We start from the raw sequence: 21,781 nt of genomic DNA on the forward strand, positions 1-21,781 counted from the left end.
ACTTGCCCCTCAAAATTCCGTAAGACCCCATGACAGCCCCTTTCTCTCCCACCTGGAACTTTGTACCCAGTCTTGATTTGAGGAGTTTACCAATTAGTGTGGGCAGCAAGGTTTGGGCAGGGAGGAAGTAAGGGAAAAAGAGGAAATGGGCAATGGAGAAGTGGAAAGGACAGGCGTCACAAAAGTGGCGGAGATGAACAGGAAAAACTGCTAAGGACTGAGTCTAACAGAGAAGTAGAGGGTTAACACTCAAGTTTCCCATCAAAGTTAAAGACAGTAAGATACTCAGAAAGACATACCAGAAGTTTGGGCTTGGGGCCAGAAGGCGGCTAATTTATTATAATTTCTCCTTTTCCAGTACATGCACAGAAAGCCTGACAGCTAAGCATTCATGTACGTGTACACACACACACACACACACACACACACACAGTCCCATTCCCAACGATGGACAGGCTCCGCAGACGAAGCAGGTAGGCAGGGAAGTCCAATGCTGTTCCCGTGCTCACCGATCTACTTCTCCAAACACAATATCTTGGGTACCTAGGAGGTCAGGGGGAGGAGAAAAAAAGCGATGTTACCAAGAATCTAGAACTCATTACTGTGCTCAGGAAACTGAGGATTTGAGGATTTGAGTCTATGCCCATAGTCTATGTTGAACAGGAAGTGTTCAGTTTCTGTCCCCAATCAGAGTCTCCAACTCCCTTGCCTAGAACACCTCTACTACACAACAGGCCTTGTACCTATGATGGCAACGACGTCCGCCAACATGTGTCCCTTAGACATCTTGTCCAAACCAGCCTGCAGAGATTAAGACAGCAATAGTGTTAGGCAAGATTAGCAGGGTAGAAGGAGGAGTGAAAGTTCATAAAAATCTCAACCAAGGTCATTAATTACTGGATTCATGTATTAGCGTTAGAATCTTTGGGGTTGGTTCTTACCAGGTGGGCAAAACCAGGAGCCTTGATCTTGCATCGATAAGGGCGGCTGCTGCCATCAGACACCAGGTACACCCCAAACTCTCCCTGTCCAAGGAAGAAGGTTGGCTGCCTCCATTAACAGGAAGAACCCTTTCCTCTGCCAACAAAAACCTCTCTATTCACCCTCATGTCCTCTCTCTCACTGATGAACAAGCGTTTATCTGAACATCCATCTCCAGTCACCCACTCCACATACTGTCCTTTCCTTCCCCTTCTTGCCTCACCTTAGGAGCCTCGATGGCAGTGTATGTGGCCCCTGGAGGAACTTGGTAGCCCTCAGTATACAACTTAAAGTGATGAATCAGTGACTCCATAGAAGTCTGGAGAGAGGAAAAACGGAGCATCAACAAGCCAGATCCAAACTGTATGGCAGGTGTACCCACACACAGAAAATAATCTCTACCCCCAGGGAGTCTAAAATGCCACATGTAAGTCAATGAGCAGAGAAGTTATAGAAAAAGAGAGGAGGCTACGGGAGGTTAAGAATCTTATACAGTGAATTCTTTGAAAAAGGAAAACTGAAAAGTAGGATTTAATCCAAAGATACTCCTCCCCAGCCGCTGCCCCCTTTCCCCCTTTTCCCTCCCCCTATAGCTAACCTTCATCTCTACTCGTTTTGGTGGAGACACTTTGGCATCATCAACCTTGATCTCCCCGGGAGGCATCTTGTTCAGACACTGTAAGATGATTCGAAGGGACTGGCGCATCTCCTCCACCCGACACAGGTACCTGAAGTAGATGAGACAGACTCAGAGCAAGAGAAGAGCAGCCAGAGGATCAGGTGTGAGGCTGGGAAGATGCCCTTGGCTGAACTGAAGAGTGCTAGGTAACTTTCCTCATTCTTTTCTCCTAGTACAGCATCTCTGCTTGGCCTGGCCACCCATATAAAACCTACAGTCTTCTGATTAGAGTACTGGGCCCTCTCCTAGTTTTCTCAGACCAAATCCTCTCCTAGTTTTCTCAGACCGTGTCCTGTAGTATTTCCCTCTTTAATTACCCTCTTAAACATTTTTTGGAGTATAGAACAGGTGAGAGTCAAAGTGACTCAAAAAGAAAACAGTAGCAAATTTTTCTTGGCGTCAGTAAAGAGGAATGGAATTTGAAGCTTAGAATCTAGTGGAAAGAGCACTGGATCAGGAGGATTCTAGTCTCAAGCACTACTAACAGAATAATATCCCAGGCTAATCTCTAACTTTTCTGCTTCAGCTTTCTCAGCTATAAGATGCAGCCAAAACTAGTTCCATCTAAGACATAAGAAGAATGTAAGGGTAAAATAAAATGTCCCATAGGTGCAAGTGCTTTGAAAAGCAACCTAGTTTAACACACACAAGAGCTCCAATAGATACTGGAAAGTATGAGAAAGAAGAAAGTAGTCAAGAGAAAAGTTAGATAGGGGAAACTAGCTGGACAATGCGCTAAGAAGGGATCTGGGCCTCACCTATCATAGCAGTCCCCTCGAGAGCCAATAGGAACATCAAACTCCACCCGGTCATAAACATCATAGGGCTGGGTCTTCCGCAGGTCCCACTGGATGCCCGAGCCCCGGAGCATTACCCCGCTGTAGAGAGTATAACGGGACCAAGGGTCACTTTCCACAAACCAAGAAAAGAGGCATGCTCTCTTCCTTAGTCTCCCCTCTCCCTCCCGCACGCTCTGGGCATGGGATACAAAGACAGCATGGCAAGGAAGGCGCCACACCTGAAGTCAAGAGATTAAGCTGGAACCCACCCGCCCCTAAGGAGAGAAGTCTTATTCCTCACACCTAAAACCATAGTTAAGGGCGTCTTCTGCTGTTACAACCCCAATGTCGACTGTCCGATTTTGCCAGATCCTATTGTTGGTCAGCATCTGTTGAGCAAGAGAGCTGGTGTGTGAACACTCTTCATGACACTCTTCAAATACCTGTTATTTCTTTACAACTGGGGATTAAAATCCCACAGATCCTCTTGGGGCAAAAGAGGGATTTTTCCCACTGACTCCTATCTTACCTCCTCCAGCTCATCAATGCGAAGAGAGAAGTTCTTAGAAAACTCATAAATGTCATCCATAAGCCCAAGGGGTAGGTCCTAGAAGACAAATGGAGAATCGATAGTGAGTGCAGTCTCCACTAGGGAAAGCCAGCTCTGCCTCAGGGATACAGGGTTAGCGCTTCCATCAGCCAGGGCTGCCCTCCAGTGGCCACAGAGGATACAAGCAAGGACTGGACATTAAGAGAGGCAGGGGAGCCTGCTCACCTGGTGCACACCTCCTGGCCGGACATAAGCAGCATGCATCCGAGCCCCAGACACTCGCTCGTAGAACTCAAACATCTTGATAGGACACACTGGGAATTAGTGACAAAGTCCTGGGCCCCTAAGTCAAACATCATGATGGTCTACTCCCCCGCCCCCAGCCTGCTGGTGCCCAACCAACCCCTCATGACACAGAGCTCCTCAAGAATATAACCCAGGTTAAATATACCTTCTCCCCCTAAATGTTCTCTCTCTTTTTACTCTCGTCTCCTTCATACCTTCTCTACCTCTGGCACCTCCTTCCCTTTTCCTATTCTTCCTCCTTCTCATACCTTCTCCCTTTCTTCAAACATCCAGAAGAAAGGGGTCATGGCCCCAATGTCCAGGGCATGTGTGGTCACAGCCATGATGTGGTTCAAAAGCCGAGTGATTTCTCCAAACAGCACTGTAGAGAGGTGAAGACAAGAAGAGAAGGATACAGGAGCCAAGGATCCAGGCTGACAGAGCAGTTCTGGGCAGAGCCTGGGGTCTGCATACTAAGCTCCGGTTCGGCGCTCCTAAGATGGGCGGCAGAGGCACTATGCTGTACTCTCAGGGGGCCACAGGAAGAAGGGGATGGGGCGTACCTCGGATCCACTGTGCCCGAGGAGGAGGCTGGATGTTGAGCAACTTCTCCACAGCCAGTGAATAGGCCTGTTCGTTACACATCATGGACACATAGTCTAGCCGGTCAAAGTATGGAAGGGCCTGGGAAGAGGGAGGAATCGGGATCACATCTAACAGGCCAAGGAACCCTCAGTCTGGCTGCTAGAAGCACTGCTCTCAGTGGGCATCAGAGGTCAGTGCTACATAAACCTTCCCAATCTCAGGAGCCTCAGGAAGGCAGGATGAAACACACTGAAGGGGTGAAGGTGGGGGGACCCCAATTTGTCGTGTTTGCCAATTTCCATGGTGAAAATACTCCTACGAAGTCCCACTTTAACTACCAACATTACGTAACTGACCACAGACAGCGCTGGGCCGAGTAGCACACCATTACACAGTATTTCCACTATACAGATACAATGGAAGTAAATACCTAAAGAGCACAGCGTAGAAAAATGTAGTAAAATAATGAAGGCATGGATTTTGATACTTCTTACCTTGATTTTTAATATATTAAATCGCAAGCTAGTATAATCTGATTTTTAATAACAGCTGTGTTTAACAACTGGCTCACAAAATTCCTGAAAATTTAACAGTCTGTTCTTGTGAGCCAGTATGAGTGAGCTCCAGCACACCACTGCCAACCAAGTCTTCTGGGCCAAGTGACGCCTCTGTCAAAGAAGAACGCCTCTCTGAGATTATTGCAGGAGAAAGGTAATCTCAGGAGGAAATTAAGAACACCAAGAAGAATGGGATTTGTTTCTGGAGAAAGAGTCAGGTAGAAATGGTTCTTCCCCAGAATACCAAGAAAGCTAAGTCCCAGCTGTATGCTGAACCAGCTTCAGCTTCCAGGAAGGAGGCGGAGCTAAGACGCCTTGCCTCGGAACAGCCAGTTCTTGCCCTGATGTCACTGTGACGTGGGATAAAGCTACAGGGGTTAACTCCATGGACTCTGGGACCAGAAACCATCATTGCCTGGACTCTTTGGGGGAATCACATTCTAGTCATCTGGTTCTAAATCCTAACCCCATCGTCCTCTGTTATCAAGAGCTTTCTTCATGACAGTAAGAAAAAAACTTCAGATTCCTATCCCAGATCCAATTTCTTCAAATCTGACCCTCATTATTTGGGTCACAGAGTTCTCCTAAAAACAGCAAACTCTGTTACAAACTCCCTCCCGGTCACTCTGACTCACTGAGTATTTCGAAAACAAACTTAGAATGCTGGAAGATACAAGAATCAGCTGTTAAACCTGGGGAGCTGACGTCTCTCTCCTCTTTCCCTGACCCCAGGGACACCGGCTTTGACGTACTAGTATGAACATTAGAGCAGGGAAACTGAGGCACTAGGGTAAGGATAAAGGGGTCAGCCAAAAGTCAGCCCGAGAAGAGCTAGGAGTGTAGCTCCAGCTCCAAAGTATTTCTGTTGGATAAACCAAGTCCACATGACCCAAGTTAAGCATCCCCTGCCACACCCCTCCATCCTCCCAAACAAAACCATCCTAATAACCTCAACGGGCTACTCCTCTCAACACCCTCCTCCCCTGGGGTTTTGGGGCAGCGAACTGGCAAAGTCCCAGGTTAAAGTATCCCCAGGTCCTGTCAACAGGTCCCCGTTCACCCCCCACACCTGCAGATAGGTCTTGTATTCAATGAGCTTCTCGGTGCCTCGATGCAGCAGCCCGATGTGAGGGTCGCACTTGCGCACCATCTCCCCACTCAATTCCATCACTAGCCGCAGGACTCCATGGGCTGCTGGGTGCTGGGGCCCAAAGTTCAGGGTCAGGTTCGACACCAACGTGTCCTTTGGAGGGTCCACATCTGAGAAGTGGGAAATAGTTGAGCCAAATGGTAATTCCTTTGAGAACCCCCAAAAGACAGCAAGGAGTTAGCATCTCCCTGGAGACTTTCCATCTCACCATTCCATACCCTGCTGATTTCCTAACCTTTATCATAACCAGGAAGAAGACCATTAGATGGGAAAAAGGGAAGGGAGATCTAAACTTTCTGATGAGAGGGACCATGAGCCTCACTCTTTCCATGTCTCTCAGGATACCTTTAAAAAAAAAATAATAATGATAGATAACACTTATACAGTCCTTATTATGTGCCAGGCACTACTCTAAGCACTTTACTTATTTTAATTAATTTAATTATTTCAACAACCATATAAGTAGTTGATACTATCATTATCCTCATCTCATTGGCGAAATTGAGGCCAGAAAGACTAAATGAATTGTGAGAGTTAGTAAGTGGCAGAGTCAGGATTTAACTCAGCCTGGTCAGCTCCAGACTCCACACTCTTAACCACGAAGATACACTGCTCTCCAGATGTATCTGCTGAATGGCCAACTAATTGGGAAATGTTTACTTAATTCTTACTACTACTAATTGACAGTTTTTACCCTCAAGAGGCTTACAATTTAATTTGGGAAATAAGTATATGTGAGAAACTAGTAACACAAGTCAAATTTACAAGTTGCCAAGTAAGTTGCTTAGCCATTAAGTATTTAAAGAAAGGAAAGAACACTGTGAAGATCTCTTGGAGGCAAGATATGAGTTGGTTCTTAAACACAGGGAACGATTCAGATAGGTAGAGAGAAGAGGTATCCCATGCTATGGAATGAACACATGTCAAATCTTAGAAACAAGAAAGTAAATATCTATGGAACTCTTGTCTGCCAAGAGACAGAAGATTAAGTGTTGGCAGGCAGTAGGGGGTAGGGGGTAGTGGTTCAATTATCAGTATTATTTATTTATTTTTAATTTATTTATTTAATTTATTTATTTTTGGCTGCATTCGGTCTTCACTGGTACACACGGGCTTTCTCTAGTTGTGGCGAGCAGGGGCTACACTTCATTGCGGTGCGTGGGCTTCTCACTGCAGTGGTTTCTCTTGTTGCGGAGCACAGATTCTAGGCGCACGGACTTCAGCAGTTGTGGCTCACAGGCTCAGCAGTTGTGGCGCACGGGCTTAGTTGCTCCACGGCATGTGGGATCTTCCCGGGTCAGGGCTTGAACCCGTGTCCCCTGCACTGGCAGGCAGATTCTTAACCACTGCACCACCAGGGAAGCCCCAATTATCAGTATTATTAATAACACTTAGGGAGGACTTAGCATGAGCCAGTCACTATATTATGTGGTTTATGTTACCTGTATCTCATTTAATCCTTACAATAACGCTATGAAGTAGGTACTTTATTTACTGGTAAATGGAGAGTTGAGATCTGAAACCAGAGTCCACCTATGCAACCAAAATTCTTCACCATGGGCTTTGGAGTCAGACAGACCCACGTACAAATCCACCTGTGTCCTCGACCACTTTTTAATCTCTCTACACCATTATTTCCTCAAAATTGGGATAATATTAGTATCACTCTCATAGGGTTGTTGTAACAACTAAGTGAAATAATGCATACAAAAACACTCAGCACAGGGTAAGCACTCAGCTATTGTTACTGTTAAATTTTTGAAAGGTAACTGGAAGTTCCTTTAAAGGTTTTCGAGCAAAAGAATGAATGACATGCTAAAATGATGTTTGGGGAAGATAAAGCCACAGACACTGTATAGGATAGCTGGAGGGAGACTATATCAGTGGCAAGAACCCATCAAAGAAACTTCCGAAATAATCAAGATCTAATACAAAATAAATCCAAACAACAAAGGGAGAAATGACCAGATGTGAAACATTGTTAAAGAATCTGCATGTTATTGGACATAGACATGGAGGGCAAGAGAGAAAAAAGAGCCAAAGGTGACTAAAAAGTTTCAATCCTGAGGGATTAGAAGAATGAGGGAGTCACTGATCAAAATTAAAAATCACAAGGAAGAGCTAGTTTTGATGGGGGTAAAAATGTTTCGTATTCAGAAAGGTCTCATTTGGGTGCCAGTGGGAAAAACCACCTTGTCAAGAGAGGGAGATGGAAATATACTGAACCTCTGGAAAAAGCTGAAGCTAAAGATATAAATTTGGTAGGGATCTTCGAGGGTTGGCTGGGACCTTCTCTTTCTTTTCTCTTGGAATATTCTACTTGACAAATACCTCCTATTATCACTATTGTCACGTTTGTTGAGTTGCAAGGTTAAAGAAGCAAAAAGAGTTGGCGGCTAAAATTTGCCTCACACGGAAAGGTCAGGAGCACTTAGAAATCAGCTTGGGGCATGGAGGGGTGTGGGTTGGGACAGTGGCACTGGGCACTCACCATTCCAAGGTGGAGGCTTCCAGTGGGCTGTTTCCTTGGTGGGGTACATGACAGCGCCCCCAAACTGCTCTGCCCATTCCACATCTGGCTGCCATTGCCGAGCACCTCTGGGGAGGTAATGACACATCCTAGACAAAGGGCCTGAACAGTGCTTGGTTCCTCTGTTCCCATTCACTTTCAGGTGGGCCCAGGGAAGGGTGTCTTGGATTCTTCAATGCCAAGTCACTGACACAGAGTTGTGTCGCTCTGGCAGAACAAACTGGAATTCTAGAGGTTCCATCCTTACTAACAACTTATTCCTGAAATCACTTCACCTATCACCCGTACGCATGCAAAGCTGGGGATCCCAGCTCCTTTAAATTCTGGTCATATTCATATTCCCATCCTGGTGAATATGAACTCAAGAAAGGTGTTTATTCAAGGTCAACCCAAGAGTAAGAAAAGAAAGGGGGGTGGGGCATGCTGGCTCCTTGGCTCTGCTCAAGTATGGCCACAACAATGCACTGGGGCCAACCCAGGGATTCTTGGTTTATGTTCCTCCTTTAAGTCTATTGGGGTTGCTCTCCTCTTCTTCCACAGCGTCTAAGGAGACTTTTCACTAGTCGCGCCCCACCCGTGAAGGGGTTTGGGAAAAGCAGCAGGACATAAAGGGAGGGTGACATTATCACTAACACTGAGACGCAGAGTCTCCCTCCAACTGATTTCACCTCCGTCAGATCGAGCTCAAACCCTCTTTCCTCCCTCGGCCAAGGCAGGCATCACTGGATCCTGGAACTCGATAGATCAGGCCTGGGCGAGGGGTCACAGGCCTGGGTCATTCTTTCACAGGGGGTCACAGAGCCTGTGGAGTCCCCGGACTCGAGAAACCCTAGCCCTGGGGACAGCGCATCGAGGGCTGCCCTTGGTCTCACCTGCTGGGCTGAATCGGCAGTCGAGCCCCAGCCCCGGGCCGCAGCACCAGGGCCGCGACGCCCCGGAGGCCGCATAGAGCCCTGAGCGTCGCCATCTTGCCCCGCCACAGACTGCGGGAAGGAGAACCGGGCGGAAGTGCCTCTTGCGCGCCTCCTTGTGGGCTTCTCGCCTATTGGCACCACGCAGCCGCCCTCTTGGAAGCTGGCGGGGTCGCCGAGCGCGAACCTGACAACATCCGGGTTCCGCACCCCGGCTTTACTTACGCTTAAATACCGGAGGCTGGGGACCTTGCTTCCCACCGCTCCTGGTGGGCTCTTCTAACGCTGAGCAGGAGAAACTTGCAGTTCCTGCTGCGGGCAGCGGCGCCCCTCGCGCACCATCGCCGAGCTGCCTGCGCGCCTTAGAAAGTGCCCTGCCGCCCGGAGCCAGGCGGACACTCACATGGGGGCCCTTCCCCACTCCTCGCCTGAGCTGCACCGCTGCTGTAGCCCTGCTCTCTGGTTGTGTCTGAGCCCTGCCCTTCTGGGGTAGTCCCGGGCTTTGCTACCCCAGAATCCAAAATTACCTCCTTATCCCCGAATCCAAAAGATTCGGAGCCGGGAGAGCTAGCTAATTTCCAGACGGCCTAAATGGGTTAGGGAAAAGGGGCCCAAGTGGGGCTGGGCAGGTCTGAGAGCTCCTGCCAAAGTAAAATGAAAAAAGAGTAGGATGCGAAGGCCACCAGCATTGGAACGGGCTGCTGGGGTGTGTAGGAGCCGCCTCATGAGGAGAGGAGGTCCTCTATGGGTGACCCTGATATCTGCCAGGCTTCCAGAACCCACAGAATTACAGACCCAAGAAGTGCCCTTAGCGATGCCTCGCACCCCACTTCCATCCTGGGTCAGTCTCTTTTACCGCATATCTTTCTTTTTTTTTTTTTATAAATTTATTTATTTATTTATTTATTTTTAGCTGCATTGGGTCTTCATTGCTGCACGCGGGCTTTCTCTAGTTGCAGCGAGCGGGGGCTTCTCATTGTGATGGCTTCTGTTGTTGCGGAGCACAGGCTCTAGGCGTAGCTTCAGTAGTTGTGGCACGCGGGCTCAGTAGCTGTGGCTCGCGGGCTCTAGAGCTCAGGCTCAGTAGTTGTGGTGCATGGGCTTAGTTGCTCCGCGGCATGTGGGATCTTCCCGGACCAGGGCTCGAACCCATGTCCCCTGCACTGGCAGGCGGATTCTTAACCACTGCGCCAGCGGGGAAGTCCTACCTCATATCTTTCTGACCTGGCCTCTGTACTGGCCAACAGCATAGAAATGCAGTACCACCAGGAGTCTAATCCTAATCCTGTGTGGAAGAGACAAAGAGGAGTTCCAGCCTTGGAGCTAGTTCCTGTTCTCTCTGCCTCCAAGCCCAGCTCCAGCTGGGCCACCCGTTAACTTTGCACATCCCTCCCACTTGGGGCCTGGAAAAAGGCCTTCCCCAGATCTCCTCCAGACAGGGTGCCTGGGCCACAGCCCACCAGCAGGACAGCAGGGTGGGGCAGACAGACCAGGAGAGTGGCAGAGACAGGGAATTCTTAGCTACAAAGAAAGAAGGGAAAGCCAGACTTCTAGCCTGGGAGTTGACCTAATGGGAACTGTACCAAAGGGCGAGGCCATATCCCTGACTGTGGGAACTGACTGGGACCTGGGTGGGCTCGGCAGCCCTCACAGAGCCAGGCAGAGGCTGTGCGTCCCTGCCCCCCTCATTCCCCACCATCTCCCTGGGCCTTCTCTCCCGGTATAGCTGAAACACAGTGAATGTGGTGATAGTGAGGGAGGATGATGTGGGGACTGCATTTATTTGCCCTAATCCAGCCTAGGAGAAGTCAGGATAGACTCCGGGCTGCTTGGCCCTAGGGGCAACTTGAGCTGGAACTAGGGTGAGGGATCCTGGGGGGCTGCCTAGGACACGGCATCTTTTGTGCCTTCTCCCTGCTGCCAGCACTCCCCACACACACTGCTGCTGTTACTCTAAGGCCTTTTGTCTCTCACTGCTTACTCGCCCCCTTTGTCCTCATCTCAGATGCGGGTGAAAAGGGGCAGTAAGAGTCCTCTGGTGATAGCTCCTCTTGCCCCTGCCCCTTCTGGTCTCCCATCCTTTGTCTGACTCCTGCAGCACCAACCCCCTCCACTTAGGACCAGGGTCAGAGCATGTGGTGGGTCCTGCAGTCAGAAGGGGGTGGGTGTTACAGGAAGTGATGGTCACCAGGGCAGGTATTAGCAACCTGAGCAGGAAGGGAGTGGAAAAGGAAGTATTCTGGCGGATGGGATGTGGAGGACAGGAGGTGACTAGGCAGAGAGTGAATAGAGGAATGGGGGCAGGGGCAGGTGGTCTGCCTCTGGGAAAGGAAAGTGCTGACTGTACTCTCCTTCCTGGGGATATCCTGGGGAAAGGAGTGGCCATAGCATGGGGTGAGCAGAAATTGCCCCTACTTCTGAACCCTTTCCTTCCTTGTCTTGAGAATCCACCCCCAAGACTTCTTTGCTGAGTTCTCTCCAGTCCCAAGCCAAGGGAATCATTTTGCTTCCTTTCCCTAACATTACCTCTTCCTCCCCAAGCACTCTCTCCATCCCAGGCACTGGGTTCCTGTTTCTCTCAGTTCCCTAATTTTCCTGTACACACAATGCTGCAACCACCCTCTCCCTGTCCCATGGGGAATGAGAAATAAAAGATTACTAGATATTCCAGGAACCACTGGGTTCTTAGGACAAGGTGGGGCCGAAAAGGGGAACCAGGTGGGGATTCCCTGTGAGGGATTGACATAGGGTACTTCTGGGTTCCTGAGAGAGCATGTCTTTCCTGTGCTGGGGGCTGGCTGACTTGAGGCTGGGGGAGGGTTTAGGGCAGTTGGGAGTGGGTAGGAGCAGGGCCAAGAGCCTGGGGGAAGCTACTGGGAGCTGGGCCAGGGAAATGGGGAGTCAGGAAGTGGGGAGGGGGAGCTCTGGGGGGAATGGAGGCTGGAGGCAGAATGGCTGTCTGGGCTTCTGAGGGGGCGGGGAATGGTAATTCAGGAAAGGGGATCCTGAGGGAGAGAAGAGACGTTAGGGAAGAGGAGGTGCCACCCTAGATCTTCCTTCTATAAAAGAAAGAGTCGTTAACCCCTCCTGCCTTGTCCTCTGCCGGCTCCATGTGCCCATTCTAAGCAGACTCATATCCTACCTTTAGGCAGTACACTGCCTGATCACTGTCTCCTTGCCTGCCCCTTCTCCCTGCCTCCTGTACTCTCTCCAGCTGCTTGGTCCCATCCTGAGCAGTGTCAAGCCACCTCCTTTCTTTGTTCTGCCCTCTTGATGCTTCCTTACCTGTTCCCCACCCTCTTTCCCTGGCAGCTCACTCAGTTCCCTCGGCCCTGGAAACCAGCCTCTAGGGGCATCATGAGGGATCCCTGAGAAAAGGGAGGATGTGCCAGGTTAGACAGTGGAAGCTAGAATTCTCCTGGGACCATGGTCCTTTCTTCGCGTGTTTTCCAGGGCCTTTCTCTGACTTCCTACCCCTCCTGGGGCTCTGTCCCACCAAAAAGGGAAAGAGACAGCTGAGAGCCGACTGTGGGGTTTGGGAAAAGGCTATGTCATCAGCTGGCCCAGTGCCTATGATCCATCCGGCTGCTAGAGATTCCCCTCCCCTGGGCAAGTCCCATTTTTTTTTAAAGGAAAACAAAAACTAGATTTTTGGGAAGCAATGAAACACCCATCTGAGTCCTACCACCAGAGCTCCTGGCTGAATGGCTTATAGCTCAGCCAATCGTAGTGACTCAGGATGCTTAAAAGAGCTGGCGCGGAGAAAGGCTGGGAAGAACTCACAGGGAGACCCACAGACACATAGACACGGGAGAGAGAGGAGGAGAAAGACAGAAACAAAGGCACGGCGGAAGGAGGCAGAGAGAGGACAGGCACAGAAGCGAAGCCAGACAGAGTCTGAAGGAGTGCAAAGGGAGAGGCCAGAGAAGCTGCAGAAGACACAGGCAGGGAGAAACAAAGATCCAGGAGAGGAGGGTGTGGGAGGAGAGTTTGGAGGAACCAGACCACTAGGCACCTCTCCTAAGCCTAAGGGCCAAGTTTTCTCCATCTCCTCTGAAGGTCCCCAGACCCTCTGAAAATTCTGCCTCTGACCCTGGCAGGGGTCCGAGCCCCCAGGTTGCAGAGAGGAGCTTTCCAAAGCCAGGGCGGGGAGGACTTGGTGCCCAGACGGCCTCAGTCCCTCCCAGCTTCAGCACCAGTGCCATGTCCCGGACAGACTCGCATCCCGGGAGGGGCTTGGCGGAGTGCTGCCTGTGGGGAATCCAACCCCGCCTGCTGCTCCCCACCGTGCCCGTCTCCGGGCCGCTTCTGCTGCTGCTGGCCTCCCTTCTGCCCTCAGCCTGGCCGGCCAGCCCCCTCCCCCGGGAGGAGGAGATCGTGTTTCCAGAGAAGCTCAACGACAGCGTCCTGCCTGGTTTGGGCACCCCTGCCAGGCTGTTATACCGCTTGCCGGCCTTTGGGGAGATGCTGCTACTAGAGCTGGAGCAGGACCCCGGCGTGCGGGTGGAGGGGCTGACGGTGCAATACCTGGGCCGGGCGCCTGAGCTCCTGGGCGGGGCAGAGCCGGGCACCTACCTCACTGGCACCATCAACGGAGATCCGGAGTCGGTGGCATCTCTGCACTGGGATGGGGGAGCTCTGTTAGGGGTGCTGCAGTATCGAGGGACCGAACTCCACATCCAGCCCCTGGAAGGAGGCACCCCTAACTCTGCTGGTGGGCCTGGGGCTCACATCCTACGCCGGAAGAGTCCTGCCAGCGGCCAGGGCCCCATTTGCAATGTCCAGGCTCCTCCCGGGAACCCCAGTTCCAGCCCACGAAGAGCCAAGGTAGGCAGCCCTGGAGTCTGTGTCCTGCAGTGTCCTCCTGCCATGTCTGTCCTACTGACCCCTATTCACCTTCTCTCCACCCACTTCCACTTCTGGCCAGTCTGCTGCCTCCCTCCCTTCTGCCTGCCTTTTCTCTTTCCACTGGCCTCCTTTCCTGGGAAGGCTCTGGCTTTTCCCTGCCCCAACCCTTCTCCTAGCCAGACCGCTGATCCCAAGGGGGTTCCCAGAGGTGGGTCAGAGACTCTGTGCTGGGAATGACCGCTCTCCCTCCCCACCCCGACCCTGCCTGGCTATGGCATCCTACTGGCACCATCCCCAACAATGAGGCCCTCCTGATAGCCCCTTGGCCTTGACTCTTTTCTGGGCCCCAAATTTGATTTTCACCACCAGCTAAAGGAGTGAGGTTTGAGGCCCGAGAGATTGGCCTCTGGCTTCTGATGCTGTCTTCAAAATTGTTCTGGCAAACTGCAAACTAGGGCAGGAGTGGACCGGGGAGGAAAGGCATCCTGAACCCCCTTCTGGTCCGTCCCCTTCCCACATTGCGGACTGACTGCAAGGCTGCCTGAGGCTCCGTCCTTTCCTCCCTCCCACTCCCAGTCTCCCCCCTTCTTCCCTTCCTTCCTCCCTCCCTCTCTAGCTTTAATCCAGACCAGACGCTCCCTCCACACCCGCCACGCTGAGATCTGGCCCTGGCCCTAGCTGCTGACTGAATTGTTCCTCCAACCACACAGGGCAGACACGTTGCAGCCCAGCCCTCTAGCCCCAGTCCTGCAGCCCTAGACACACTCAGGCCTGGGGGACCCCAAAGTCCCTCCCAGAGGCAGTCCCAGCTGCTTTTCACCTCTTGGGCCCACATAGCCCTGGGACGTGGCATCCCCATCCCCTCCCCTTCTCAGAACCAGCAGATGATTTCTCAGCGTTACCACAAAAGCCCTGGGATTTGGAGTTGGGGGGGAGGCCCCACCAAGACCCATCAGGAATCCCGTGGGATGTATGTGGCCCAGCTGCCTCTGCTGAGTTCCAGACCCAGGAAGTGAGGGAGGGGAGAAGTGATCCATGGGTCTGGGAGGCTATTTCAGGATCCTCCTCCCCTTTTTTCCTCTCCAGCGCTTTGCTTCACTGAGTAGATTTGTGGAGACCCTGGTGGTGGCAGATGACAAGATGGCGGCATTTCACGGTGGTGGGCTAAAGCGCTACCTGCTGACGGTCATGGCAGCAGCGGCCAAGGCCTTCAAGCACCCAAGCATCCGCAACCCTGTCAGCTTGGTGGTGACTCGGCTAGTGATTCTGGGGCCAGGTGAGGAAGGGCCCCAAGTAGGGCCCAGTGCCGCCCAGACCCTGCGCAGCTTCTGTGCCTGGCAGCGAGGACTCAACACCCCCGAGGACTCGGACCCTGACCACTTTGACACAGCCATTCTGTTTACCCGTCAGGTGAGGCCCCAATCAGCACCTCAGGCCATGCACTGCACAACTCCAAGAAGCACCACTGCACAGACTGTGATGTAAATGGTGCCCCTGGAGTTGTTCAACCTGGTGCCTGGCCCCAGCCACACTGCCAGTGCTATCTGGGCCCTGACGGTGCTGGATACGCAGTGCCCAGTTCTCCACTAATCTGGATCTCAGCTCAATGGACGCTGGTGTCTTGGTTCCTCATGTATTGTCTCTGATCTCCCTCTCCACAGGACCTGTGTGGGGTCTCTACTTGTGACACTCTAGGCATGGCTGATGTGGGCACTGTGTGTGACCCAGCTCGGAGCTGTGCTATCGTGGAGGATGATGGGCTCCAATCAGCCTTCACTGCTGCTCATGAACTGGGTAAGGTGGGGGTGGGGTCATGGGGCACCTGTGATGAGTGAGAGAGCTATCAGGGGTGAGGTGAGGGGACAGTGAGCTCACCGGGGTACAAATGTAGGTCACAAGGTGTTTCTTCCTTTTCCCCAGGCCTAGGTCCAGGGCCATTACCCTTCTCTGCTCCGGATGTAGACAAACATTTAGATTTTTCTATTAAATGAGATAGTGTGTAGAAATCTACTGTGAACTGTGTGTGTGTGTTTGGAGGGGAGGTGGCACAGTTCTGAGAGAGATTATTCACAAGAGTCAGTGATAGAGTGGATGGAATCAGGGTTGGGAATGTTGGCTATAAGGAAAAGTGGGTAGGGAGGGGTCCTGAGTGTATCATGGGGAGAGGGGAGACAGAGCAAGGGGGGCTACATATTGAGAAGCCCTTGGAGCACCAGAAAGAGATTGGGGGCAAGTTGGGATGGGGAATGGATCTGACCATCCATAGCTGCACCCAGGCTTATGATGGGCCTGCAACCCCCTGAGGGCACAGGGATGAGACCCTTGGACCCTAACAGGGCCTCTGCTCCCACAGGCCATGTCTTCAACATGCTCCATGACAACTCAAAGCCATGTGTTGGTCTGAATGGGCCTGGGAGTACCTCCCGCCATGTCATGGCTCCTGTGATGGCTCACGTGGATCCCGAGGAGCCCTGGTCCCCCTGCAGTGCCCGCTTCATCACTGACTTCCTGGACAATGGCTATGGTAAGCAGATGGCACTCCCCTTTCCCTGTGCAGGACCCAGTTCCTGCCCCCCACTGTACTTTCTCTTCTGCTGCATTTCACATGGGCCAAATTGACTCCTTCCAATGTGCCTCCTCTGCAGTGTGGGATGGGGTGAGAAATGCTGCTGCCTTTGTGTGGCTCCCACTTCCTCTCAGAATAAATAGCACAGCTACAAGAGGCAAGTTTTGGCTCAACAGAATTAGAACTGACCTTCTAAGGGCCACAACTATCCAACACTGGAAGGGGCTAGTTGTGAAAGGAGGTGACTGCCTTGTCACTTGAGGCGTGCATGCCTAGCAGTATGACTATGATTGGGCAGGGATGTTGATGAGAAGCAGACTCAAGAATTCTGTAGCTGGTTAGAACAGGTAGGAAGATCTAGTGCTTTGAGTTCCTATCCTGATCCTGTTCTTTAGATGTGTGTAGATGTGTGACTGTAAGTTACCTCACTTCTGTGTAGCTGATCTGTAAAATATGCATAATAATGGTAACTACCTCATAGGCTTTGGCCATGATTAAACACGATACTGTTGGTCAAGCATTTAGCCAATGTTCATCACATAATAAGCATTGAATAAATTTAGCTGCTATTTAAAGCTTCTTCCAGTCCTAGAATTTGGATTTTAGGATCTATCAGGCCCTGGGGAGCCCAAGGCTGGCACCCCTTCAACCTACTGACTTCATACCCCTGCCTCTTTTCCCAGGGCAGTGTCTCTTAGACAAGCCAGAGGCTCCCCTGCACCTGCCTGTGACTTTCCCCGGCAAGGACTATGATGCTGACCGCCAGTGCCAGCTGACCTTTGGGCCTGACTCACGCCATTGTCCGCAGCTGCCGCCGCCCTGTGCTGCCCTCTGGTGCTCTGGCCATCTCAATGGCCACTCCATGTGCCAGACCAAGCATTCACCCTGGGCTGATGGTACCCCCTGTGGGCCCGCACAGGCCTGTATGGGTGGCCGCTGCCTCCACGTGGACCAGCTCCAGGACTTCAATGTGAGATCCCAAGGGCAGGGGAGGGGCAGAGGGCCTGGGGGAGTAGGGGGTAGCCCTGAGCCCAAGAGAGTGTATTTATCCCACTCTTCCATTCTGTCCTTCTGCAGATCCCACAGGCTGGTGGCTGGGGCCCCTGGGGATCATGGGGTGACTGCTCTCGGAGCTGTGGAGGTGGTGTCCAGTTCTCTTCCCGGGACTGCACACGGCCCATCCCCCGGAATGGTGGCAAGTACTGTGAGGGCCGCCATACCCGCTTTCGTTCCTGCAATACCCAGGACTGCCCAACTGGCTCAGGTGAGGAGTGGGAGGGATGGGAGCCTTGGGAGGGATTGGTAGGACAGAAAGGGCTGTCCCTTGAGTTCAGGGACCAAGGAGGTGTTGACTGTCCCTGCTGTTGAGGGGAGTGACTTTACCCTTCAGGAAAGTGACAGGTAGTCTGTGGGGGAGAGAGCTGCCATGCTGTCTGGAGGTCTGAGAGGCTAGATGGAGGGGCTGGTGGGGCAGCGTGAGGAGAGAGGGGCTCTGACTGTCCATTTTAACCCTACAGCACTGACCTTCCGTGAAGAGCAGTGTTCTGCCTACAACCACCGCACTGACCTCTTCAAGAACTTCCCAGGGCCCATGGACTGGGTTCCTCGCTACACAGGTGTGGCGCCCCGGGACCAGTGCAAACTCACCTGCCAGGCCCGGGCACTGGGCTACTACTATGTGCTGGAGCCACGGGTGAGGACCAGGATGCCCCAGGGCCCTGTCTAAGCTCACACACTGCCCAAGCCGCCCTCTACTTTCTGATGGCAGAGATCCCAAACAGCACTATTGCTGGCGTTCCCACAGCCCAGGGGTCCACTCAGACTTCTCTGTCCGTGGGTATTTAGAAAACTAGCCCTGGACTCTGGATAAGTTGCCAAGCAGGCAGCCCTAGCCTATCCCATTTCCCTTGGTTTCTTTCCCTCTCTCTCTCCCATCTTCCAGTGCTCATTTTGTGAGAATGGAAGTGTGTGGACTTTTGGGCACTTCTCTGCCCCCTTCCCATGGGCTCCTCTGGCAAATTACAGTGGTGGCCTCATTGAGCTCATGGATGGCCAGTCCCTCACTGGACAGGCCTCCTGGAGACAGCGATGTCCCTGCACCCCCTCTCTGTGATAGGGCCCTGGGTTGAGGCTGAAGAAGGAAAAACAAGCCTAGCAGTTTTGCATCCTTCACCCCTGTTCTGGGGGAAATGCCTGCAGGTTGACTGCCCTCTAGTGTCCAGCTGGGACGGTACCACCAAGATTTAGGGCTTGGTGTTGGGACTCAGACCTGCAATTCCCGTGTTGGCTTCTCTGCTTGCCAGCTGTGTAACCTTTGGGCAAGCTCCTAATCTTTCTAAACCTCAGTGTTCCATCTCTACAAACCTCAAATAGTGGTTGTGAGATTTATATAGCACTTAGCACAGTGCCTAATTCATAGTGAGTGCTCTGAAAATGGTGGCTTTTATGATTATCATCCCTTACAGTGGCTGGGGTTCCCTCCACACTCCATCCACATCCCCTCCCCCACCCAACCTTTCTGGCATCCCCTCCCTGATGGGATATGGGTCTTGTTCGCCTTACCAACCCGTTTTGACTAAGGAAGACCCTTTCATCACTCCCTCTCTTCTCCTCAGGTGGTAGATGGGACCCCCTGTTCCCCAGACAGCTCCTCAGTCTGCGTCCAGGGCCGCTGCATCCATGCCGGCTGTGACCGCGTCATTGGCTCCAAAAAGAAATTTGACAAGTGCATGGTGTGCGGTGGTGATGGTTCTAGCTGCAGCAAGCAGTCTGGCTCCTTCAGAAAATTCAGGTTCATTCACTGTTTATTTCCTCCTCCCACCTTCCGGGACGCTGTTCTGGGCCCTGGGGATACAGAGGTGAACTCAACACTGCTTCTCCTCTCAAAGAGCTGACGTACAGTCTAGTAGGGGAGACAGACGAGTACGCAGTTACAACGCAGTGTCCCACCTGCTCAAAGGGTCAGCCTGGGCTGCTGTGAGGGCACTTGTGGGCATCAGGGAAGGCTTCCCAGGAGGTGACCTCCCTTCTGGAGGAAGAATAGGAATTGCACAGGCACCAAGGAGGCGGGGCTTAGATGGGTACCTAAGTAAGGGGGCAGCAAGTGTAAAGGCCCAGAGAGAAGAGGAAGGTGGGCACATTTGCATGTAGCTCAGATCTAGGCTGGACAGCTCACGTAGGTCTGGTGAGACAACCTTCTACACACATACAATCATACAAACACAGCTCAGAAAGGCTGAGAGGATTCAGGAAGATGCTGAGTTCTCCTCTACTCCTTGCACACAGGTACGGATACAACAATGTGGTCACCATCCCCGCAGGGGCCACCCACATCCTGGTCCGGCAGCAGGGTACCCCTGGTGTCCGGAGCCTCTACCTGGCCCTGAAGCTCCCCGATGGCTCCTATGCCCTCAATGGTGAATACACGCTGATACCCTCCCCCACAGACGTGGTCCTGCCCGGGGCAGTCAGCTTGCGCTACAGCGGGGCCACTGCAGCCTCGGAGACACTGTCCGGCCACGGGCCCCTGGCTCAGCCCTTAACGCTGCAGGTCCTGGTGGCTGGCAACCCCCAGAACATACGCCTCCGCTACAGCTTCTTCGTGCCCTGGCCAGCCCCTTCAACGCCACGCCCCCCTCCCCAGGACTGGCTGCACCGCAAGGCCCAGATTCTGGAGATCCTCCGGCGGCGCTCCTGGGCGGGCAGGAAATAACCTCACCGTCCCGGCTGCCCTTTCTGGGCACCGGGGCCTCGGACTTGGCTGGGAGAATGAGGGGGCTCGGCAGCTGCCTCGCACCGAGAGACAGTGGGGGAGGGGCTGTGAGGTGAGCCCGCCCCTCCTCTCTGCCCTACCGAGCAGGCTGGCCCTGCCCGGGTTTCCTGCCCTGGATGGCTGGTGGATGGAAGGGGCTGGGAGATAGTCCCCTATCTAAACTGCCCCCTCTGCCCTGCTGGTCACAGGAGGGAGGGGGAAGGCAGAGTAGACCCCGGTTGTATTTATTTAGTATTTATTCACTTTTATTTAGCACCAGGGAAGGGGATGAGGGCCAGGGTCCTGGGGAAACTGACCCCCTGCCCTCATAGCCCTCACCCTGTCTAGGAAATCCAGGGTGGTGGTGATAGGCGTAAGTGATCTGTGTGTGTGTGTGTGTGTGTGTGTGTGAGAAGATGTGTGTGTGTTTGTGTGTGTGTATGAGGTTCCTCCTGCCCAGCTTTCCTCTCCCTGAATTTTATTTTCTGGGAAAGGAAGAGTCAAGGGTAGGATAGGCCTTCAGGGAGTAAGGGATTATCATATTTTTAAATATAAATTGAATTCTGCTATTTATGTACTCCTTTTGGAGTCAGACAGATGTGGGTTGCACCCTGGCTCCACATCTCTGAACACTAGTTTCCTCATTTGACAATAATAATACCTCCCTTGGAAATTTGTTATAAGGATTAATGTAAATAAAGAACTAGCATAATGCCTAGCACTTGGTAAGTGCTCAACAAATGTCAGCTGCTGTCAGTTATTATTATCACCACCTTACCGTCCTCGGCTCCGCTGTCCATGGAGTCTGCAGTGCATTTGAAGGTGGCAAAGATCTGCATCAGTGGTGCCTGCCCTTCTCCCCAGGCCCAATTCCTTTGGTTGGCAGAGCCTGGATTCTGAAGGACTGTCAGAGAAAGGACAGTTCTGTCCCTGATCTCTGGAGGCTCCCAACCACATGGAGGCATAATAAACACTTGGCTACAAGCACAATTGACAAGAACACGAATGTGAAAGATAACTAGAACGACTACCGTCAAAACAAACAAGCGCTTAGTAATGAGAGCGCTAGTTGAGGGGGTTGGGGGGAGCTGTTATAGAAAGAGCACTGGAGCGGGAGCCCATGGGTCTGAATCTAATTTGGGGTTCAGCATCTTCCTAGCTGGTAGTGGTGGGTAAGTCACGGATGCTGAGCCTTAGGTTGCTCATGTGTGTAATGGGGCTAAAAAATACCTGTTCCCACAGGGTTGTTCTGAACAAATGTTACAATATTTTCAAAATAGTGAAGGCTGTACCCATGTGAGAAAATAGTGAAGGCTGCACCCATGTGAGAGGTTATCCTTATGACTACTGAGTGACTGGTACAGGGTCCGCAGAATCAACCAGTGTAAACCCAGCAGACTTCTTTGAAGATGTGATGTTAGAATGGAATTTATTAAGAGGAGTAGGGGATAGGAGGGCAAAAAAAAGGCATGGAGAGGGAGCTGAGGTGAGGGGGAGCCAGGTGTTAAGTGGTGGCGGAAATCAGTTCTACTTTTCCTTCTGAGCAGGTGACTTTGCTTAAGGGAACAGGGTTGGAAAAGGGTGGCAGGTGGACCCTGCAAGAATTTAG

General features: G+C 52.1%; 2 protein-coding genes across 2 annotated transcripts; one reads left to right on the forward strand and one right to left on the reverse strand.

Annotated features, from left to right (window-relative positions):
• Positions 1-305: 305 nt before the first annotated feature.
• Positions 306-9,084, reverse strand: NDUFS2 (NADH:ubiquinone oxidoreductase core subunit S2). The gene is made up of 14 exons (XM_061185816.1): positions 8,969-9,084; positions 8,058-8,164; positions 5,486-5,676; positions 3,838-3,958; positions 3,544-3,656; positions 3,215-3,289; positions 2,969-3,046; positions 2,743-2,828; positions 2,419-2,538; positions 1,580-1,709; positions 1,205-1,300; positions 942-1,025; positions 744-801; positions 306-543 (listed from the first exon to the last, which is right to left on the reverse strand). Exons 1-14 carry the CDS (start codon positions 9,061-9,063, stop codon positions 506-508), a joined length of 1,392 nt encoding a protein of 463 aa, XP_061041799.1. The 5' UTR covers positions 9,064-9,084; the 3' UTR covers positions 306-505.
• A 3,708-nt stretch (positions 9,085-12,792) lies between these two features.
• Positions 12,793-20,231, forward strand: ADAMTS4 (ADAM metallopeptidase with thrombospondin type 1 motif 4). The gene is made up of 9 exons (XM_061183189.1): positions 12,793-13,834; positions 14,942-15,265; positions 15,517-15,649; positions 16,209-16,379; positions 17,105-17,391; positions 17,499-17,685; positions 17,939-18,114; positions 19,037-19,212; positions 19,707-20,231. The coding sequence occupies exons 1-9, from the start codon at positions 13,211-13,213 to the stop codon at positions 20,131-20,133; spliced, it is 2,505 nt and encodes an 834-aa protein (XP_061039172.1). The 5' UTR covers positions 12,793-13,210; the 3' UTR covers positions 20,134-20,231.
• Positions 20,232-21,781: the final 1,550 nt, after the last annotated feature.

Source organism: Eubalaena glacialis, chromosome 3 (genome assembly GCF_028564815.1).
Source record: "Eubalaena glacialis isolate mEubGla1 chromosome 3, mEubGla1.1.hap2.+ XY, whole genome shotgun sequence".
Lineage (NCBI taxonomy): Eukaryota > Metazoa > Chordata > Mammalia > Artiodactyla > Balaenidae > Eubalaena > Eubalaena glacialis.